We start from the raw sequence: 7,883 nt of genomic DNA on the forward strand, positions 1-7,883 counted from the left end.
TTATTTGTGTGTGTGTGTGTGTGTGTGTGTGTGTGTGTGTGTGTGGACGTGTTCCCTACAGACCACAGCGCTAATAAATAATCCCTCAGCTTTGTTGCAGTGAGGGTCATTACTCTTAGCATGAGCTAATGGTTTGCTGTCATGTTCAGGCGTTCGTTGGAGCTCCTAACACATCTTTAGTGCTAAGAGCCGCCTCAGGACCCAAATCCAGAGAGAACTGATGCTAAACATACAGTACAAAAGACAAAGAAAAACAAACCTAAAACTCACCACGTCAATGTCTTACAGGAATCTTTTGGAGCTCCTGATCTATGACTGAAAGCAGACGTTAGGCCTGTGTGCGTCTGCAGATTTAAACTTAAACTGAATTTGCATGGTCTTAATGGTCTTACAAAGACGCCATGATCTTACGCCTTCAGCTCAGCAGAAATGAGTTTATTAACATGATCTCGCCAGCCATCAAAGGACAGAGCTTAAAATTATGTCATAAAATGATGTTTTGATGCCATGCACTGTTTGTGTTTGCATGAAGCTAAATTCATATGAACAAATATGGCTTATTGGATGTGACAATGTCAGAACTTCACAAAAATTGGTACACATGTACACCAGGACAATCTGAGATAACACACCAAATTTCAGCAGTTTCCACCAATAGGTGGCGCTATAACAAAAAACAATCAAAACTGTACCTATGATCACGTTTGCACCAAAATTTACCCCAAAACCAAGTCTACACGCAACATCTATATGACTTTATGCTGAATGTCGGCAATTGTGGTCATTTTCTCTACGTTTCCAATATGTTTGGAGTTAATGATTGCTACTAACTGCAACATTTTTGATTGTTACAGTAACTCTGGCTGGTCCATTGCTTATAGAGTTACTGTACCTCTGGGTATTTCGGGTTAATCGTGACTAAACGGCATATAGCCAAAGAAAATGTGTTTTTAAACCCTGAAGTTGTCTTTACAACTTTCTGACTGCCTTTGCTTGACTTATCATATCTCTCATTCTCTTTCTATCTGTCTTTGTAACTGACTCATGCTGTTTCCCGTCAAAGCGTGGGACACGCTCCACTGTCAGCATCCAAACACATCTGCGTAAAAGCTGTCGGGAAGCATCAGCGGCTCCGGACGGGACACAGATCAAAGCCAGACGGAGTTAGCTCAGCTAAATGAGCTATTCATTCATGTTGCTTTAGCAAAGCCCGAGATCTGTGCACACACACACACACCCGATACGCCATGCTAAAGAGGGAGAGCGAACGGAGAGTGTTTGTTTTTCAAATCTGATTGTTTGAAGGAGACGCAAGAGCAAATGTTTGCTCTGTAGAGAGGAAGAGGCCTACTGTATATCACCATGTGTTTGTTTGAAATAACACCTCGTGTCTCTCTGGAGTATTACTCACATTAGTCTCGTCATGGTATTTTTCCTCTGACTGATTCGGAGAACAGCACAAATGTGTTAAATAACAGATGAGAAAGTCAAATAAACGCGACATAATCCATCTGTTAATAATGTGATGCTTCAGTTACTCTGATTCAGATCCACAGAAATTCCAAAAGCAATAAATCAATAATTATGATAGCTTGACAAATGTTCTTTTCTAAACCCCTAAGTAACCAGGCGTAAAGTGATGAGTTCAGTCCACCCACACTGAACATGAAACTGCTGCATAATAACATACATTCAGAACATATCTGTTGTTTAATGTATAGTTAAGGAGCCAGATTTTGGACCAATGAGATGAATCAACTAAATGCCCTGTTGCTAATCACTTGGTTAGTTAAGACCTGTAAAACTCAGTTTATTTTGATGAACTTCAAGCTTCACCATCATTGACTTTAACAGCTAATTTGACTAAACGAGCAGTTATGGATCATTTGGATCGCTCCATTGTCCTGACCTATGAAGCGCTGGATGACCGAACGGAGAGAGAACATAAACATCACCAGTGTGAAGCTTCCCGCCAGTGTTTAGAGTGTCGGCTGCGAGCGGATGCTGAACACGAGGGAGTTTATTTATTTTACTGTCTGCTGGTGTAAGAATCGAAGAGAAACGGGTGTTTATAAAGTCCTTTGAAGCCACACATAAGTATTACCCTGGATTTAAATGTGAAACAAATATTATGTTTAAATTCTAAACACGGGTAAACAGATATGGCTGTAACTCACCGTCGACCGGGGTGAAGTATTCGGGCAGATGAGCCGCCCCGGCTCCCTGCATCAGTAACTCCCCGTACGGGTTCCTGTGACCCGTCATCAGGTGGTAATAGTCGGCTGGGGAGGCGCCGGGGGGCGGAGGGGGCAGACCGAACAACCCTCGTTCCTTCAGGTGCTCGTGAGCCACTGCCAGAGAGAAGAGACAGTTAAAAGAGTCATATATTCACGGTTATATCATATCATGATTACCACAACTATGAGCTCATTAGCATACGACCTGCCCACATTTGCATTACATCATGATGAAAAAACAGTGTGAATTATATGTTGAATTCGCTTTTATTTTTATATTTTCTGTTTTAATTTGACAGTTTTTTGCATGTTTTTTGCCATTTTTATTAGTTTTTGTTTTTAAAAAAATATTTCTTTTTTGCTTTTTAGATTTAGTAATGTTAGAACCTCAATATAAACACATTATATTTCAGTTAGTTGCCAAGACAACATTTCAAATATTTTCAGCTTCATTTCAATGAACAAAAATGTTTTTTAATAGCTTTAGTTAACAATAGAGTGCATTAGTCCCCGCCCCCTTTTTCAGCACCGCTGGTTCCGGAAGTATTTTTTCCATTCATTTTTTTTCTTTGTTAAAGCATTATAAGCCATGAACGAAGCCAATCAGCTACAAGGCGAATCACAACACTACAAACTTTGATTTAAAGCAAAAATGTTTTTAAAGATCAGACAAAAAATACAAAGATAAAGACTTAACAGCTTTAGTGAGGGATAGAACTACAATCCCATGAAGCATTGTGAACAGCATAATCACATTAAAAACAATGGAGAAATATACAAATACTCATTTAAAAATGTTGATTATATTTCTAAAAATATATATTTTGATATATGTTTATTGCAAAATATGCAATATATATATATATATTTTGAGAGCATACAGGTTTGTGTGCTGGCGGCTTCAACCGAAGTGAATACCCTCGATTAACAACCTCACAGTAAAGCTGTCTTTAAAGGTTTATACGTTTCCCTATGGAGAAAATGAATTGACTTTTTACTTCCGGAGCCCGACTGTTGCACTCATTAACAATACTGACATATAGTGGTTAGCCAATCAGAACAGAATTAAATTTGCATATAAATATATGTATTAAGATGCAATAAACCTTAACTAACATTATAAGTAAAGCTTTACTAGCCGTACAGACGGGAGGTCAAGGGATCTACAGTAAGAAGAGAGTTGACATCTGCACCTAGTAAACTTCTTTTAAAAGTGTCAGCATCAATCAGAGAGAGAGTTTAACATGTTTAATGCTCAAGTCGTTTGGTTCAAGAATAGATTAGGACAGAAATATGGTGTGGAAACGCAGACGTGAATGCTGGTCAATGCATTGCAAGCTTGAACTGTGATTAAACAGACAACAAAACCATCCCTCATTAAGACATGACAAAAAAAATTCCAAAAATATATGGCTCTCCTTTAATATAGAAATAAATCTCTGCCAATGAACACAATCAAAAAGTGTCTTGGATTCTATTCCAAAGCCTTTAATGTCTATATATTCTTCCAACTTGCAAAATAAACACGGCCTTAAAAGACGAGCCAACACTAACGCCAGGCCTGTGTTTGAGCGCTGAGGTCTGAAACGGGTCTGGAAACCATTCAAGGCCACATCTACCCATCCACACTCGCTTCGGCTCAAATAGCCCCATTTCTCTTTCTCGCCGCTCTTTTATGCCTTTATCGCTGTTGGGATCTCCTGCGTGCTGCTTATTTAAGTTTAAAGGTGCAAACACATTACTGCTGACAGACTGTGAACCGTGATTTATATGTCACTCGATCGGCTCGCCGCGACCTGTAATTGTAATTCAGCTCTGAAGAAAGAGGTCTGTCGTCGGGTTCGGCCCAACATTGGGGAATTCTGCCTTGTCGTTTTTCTCGTGTTAATTTCCAGAACGTCCCCCGAAGGGCAAATCGCAGGATGGGGAAAGTTTCACATGTTTGACAATTTGCATGTGACCAAACCCAAATATACACACATCCCTCAGAGATGGTTGTGAGCAGCATTCAAAACGGTAATAATTAAAACTGAAGTTTTGAATGCTGAGTTTGCAAACCCTGTGTTGAGGCTCAAATAACTGTTTCAGACTAACTACACCAACTCTGCCATGTGAAGTAAGATTGCTGAGTGTTAGTGTTGATCAGCAGCCAGAATTGGGGAGTAACTAACTCAAATTATTATAGAAATGATTAAAAACGAGATAATGTACAGTCAGGCGGTCATTAATCACAAAATAAATCCAAAAATGTTGAAAGAAGTCTGTTCTGCTCACAGAAGATGCGTTTATTTGATCAAAAATACAGGGAAAAATGTAATATATTATTTCAATTTAATAAATCTGCTTTCTATGTGAATATATAGTAAAGTGTAATTTATTCCTGTGATCAAAGCTGAATTTTCAGCATCATTACTCCAGTCTTCAGTGTCACATGATCCTTCAGAAATCACTCTAATATGATGATTTGCTGCTCTGATTATTATCAGTGTTGAAAACAGCTTCAATTTTTTGTTTTTAAGGATGAATAGAGAAAAAGTTCAAAAGAACAGTATTTATTTGAAATGGTAACTGATTACTTTCTTGATCATTTTAATACAAGAATTAATTTCTCAACTGACCCCAAACCTTTACGTCTGTGACTGCAGAAATAAATCGCAAATAAAGAAATAAAAATTGCACATAAAAACTACTAAAAGGGTAATTCCACTGTTTACTCATGCATGTAAATGTATGTTAAATACAAGTTTTAGTTTGAGTGCGTGTGTTTTGCCCTCCTCACCGTCAGCAGGGCTCAGTCCTCGGGCCGCTGAGATCATGGAGAGTGTGGGACTGGCGTGTGCCGAGCGCAGGTAATGCTCCATGTGTGGAGACACGTACGAGTGAGGAGGGAGGAAGGACTCGCCGGCGCCCCCTGGAGACAGTCGGATCAGAGAGATGTCGGAGATCACCGGGCTGCCCGCTAACCCTGGAGGCCTGGAGAGAGAAACACTGCTTTTAAAGAGACCATTAACAGCAAAGATAATCACAGGTAATCACTGTTTCTTTGCACTTTTCCTCAAATGATGGTCAAAAGAAACGGTCATAAACTCCTTTTCTGTAGTGCAAAATGGTTATGGGCAATAGAGTTCCACGATTTGGGGGGAAAAAATGTGATTTTCTGATACAATATTGTGATTATGATTTAAAATGCGATTTAATAAATTGCAGGTTTGCTGTGCTTGTTTGTAGGGCTGCACAATTTGGTCAAAATTTTGTGAATATATATCAATATAATAAAATAAAATAATACTAATAAATACTATTATTATTACTGTAATAGTTTAATTGTATAGTATGTGTATGTAAATGTAACTGTGTAGTATAGTGTATACTATAGTATAAAATCATATAAAAAATGACTAAAAACCAGAAATATTTCACAGTAAAAATTTATATTTAAGAAAAATAATGTAAAATATATTAATATAAATTTACATTACAACTGTGCAATTACAATACTAATATTCATGATGATACTGATATTATTATTACTAAATAAACAAAAATTACTATATAGAAATATTACTATAAATATTTCACAGTAAAATAAAAAAAGTATATAGTACTAAAATTAGTATATAGTATTAAAATAGTTTTACATTACAACTGTAAAATCACAGTACTACTTATTATTATTATTGCTAAATAAAAATATAAAATTACTAAATAAAAACTAAATAAGAAATATTACTAATGTAATAAATTTTTACTGTAAAATAAAATGAAAAAATGTTACATTACAATTGTAAAATTGCAATACTAATATTTATGTTATTGTTATTTGTATTACTTTTTTATTACAAAATAAGAAACATAACTAGAAATATTTCACAGTAAAAAAAAGAGTATTTATTAAGAAAGATAACAGAATAATAATTTTGTAAAATTAACTCTAAAATTACAATACTAATATTTAAGGCTTATTTTCTTCATTTTTGAAACATCATCAAAACATCACAAAAAAAAAAAGTTAACCCTTAAAGCTCCTCTTCTGTTGATAAGCACTTCTCATTACAAGTTTGGGAAGATGGTTGGCACATGTTGTGCTTTCAAATGCACGTATAATTTCCAACAGCCATATCTCGATTCTGGTTTTACACCGATTAACCGTTCAGGGGTGCGTTTCCCGAACAATGACGTAACTCGTGCTTCACTACTATAGTACGATGCATCGTTGAAGAAATCAACTAGCTAGTCACGACTGTTTCCCGAAACCGTATTGTCTCAAATTGGTCGTTCGACTACGTTGGTTTATGTTGTCACGCACGTGGTGGAGTGATAACTTTTTTTAATGAATCTGTTTGAGATCGAATTAACACTAGATGTTTTGCTATAAATTACAGACATGGCATCTGAGGACTATTTCTCATTTTTCTCAGTTATTTTGCTTTTTTTCCAGATTCAATCATAGACTCGTTCTCGCGCACTTGAGCACGTTCGCACATGCGCACTCTTCAGAAACGACGCTTTAAATCTCTTGACAAACTAAAAGTCTTAAACGACATTTGTATGTATTCTAAATAAAAGACACAGGTTGCACTGAATGTCATCTTGCTTGTTTTGCTCAAGATGAGGATTTATTAAGTCCACATGTCATGCAATCTAGAAACTCTTCTTCTAATCACAGCTCGAGATCTGTCGTTCAAACACACAACTCTGCGATGCTGTTTGTGAATGTTCGTTAGATCGATGGTTTCGGGAAACACCGACTCGTTGAACTGCTGATAACGAGGGAACTTGCGACCATAGTTGGCTAACGATGCTTTCGGGAAACACACCCCAGCCCGGGTTGGCAAACATTCGCTGGAGAACCGTGAACCTTCAAGATCATTTACAGGCGTTTGCTGAATCCCCCCTCCTGTATTCACTCAGCAACTCTTTAAAAGCGGTTTGTTTGTCCCTGTCAAGCACCTTGACAGCAGTCTGAAAACATTTTAGACACACTGATCAAACGATTCAATGTTTGACACGAGTCCCTCGTTCATGGGTTTCATAGTTATGAAAGTTTGCCATAACTAATATATTTGTGAGGTTTGGCGCTGGGCTCAGAGAGGCATTAGTGCGTGAGCTCGTCTGAGGTGTGATGGGAAAAACGCCAAACTCTCTAACACAAACCAGACCGCTCTCAATCTACGGCTGCCCTTTCATTTCCCCTCTTTTCCATCCCTCCATCAAGGAAACGTCTGCGCTGTAGTTAAGGATCATTTTTCTTGTTTTATTCGTCAGCCACATTTCTCTCGAGACTTTCTGATGATTCCCAGACGGGAGAATGAAGCGGTGGAACATGAGTTTTGTTGAAAAGTCCCACTCAATTTCGACCTCATTGTAAAAATATATACACACATATATATATATATATATATATATATATATATATATATATATATATATATATATATATATATATATATATATATAGTTCATGCAATTTTAAGTTTAGTCAACTTGAAATATGAAGTTGCACTGTGACTCTTTTTTTACGGTGTGCCTCAGGATGATCACAGAGTTTGTTTATATATATATATATTAACTTTGTCTCAGATTTTTCGCAGCAAATACGTCATGGTCAATAATACACTGTACACTGTAATAAATTATTGTTGAACT

The 7,883-nt window shown here is 36.9% G+C and overlaps 1 protein-coding gene across 1 annotated transcript in view; it reads right to left on the minus strand.

Moving 5' to 3' along the window:
• gli2b (GLI family zinc finger 2b) overlaps window positions 1–7,883 on the minus strand; it is an 88,567-nt gene that overhangs the window by 19,695 nt on the left and 60,989 nt on the right. Inside the window, exons 4-5 of the mRNA XM_079857792.1 lie at window positions 5,017–5,210; window positions 2,178–2,351 (exon numbers count right to left, since the gene is read on the minus strand). Coding sequence (XP_079713918.1) covers window positions 2,178–2,351; window positions 5,017–5,210 — 368 coding nt within the window. The remainder of the gene's footprint in view (window positions 1–2,177; window positions 2,352–5,016; window positions 5,211–7,883) is intronic.

The sequence above is a fragment of the Squalius cephalus genome, assembly GCF_949319135.1.
Source record: "Squalius cephalus genome assembly, chromosome: 22".
Lineage (NCBI taxonomy): Eukaryota > Metazoa > Chordata > Actinopteri > Cypriniformes > Leuciscidae > Squalius > Squalius cephalus.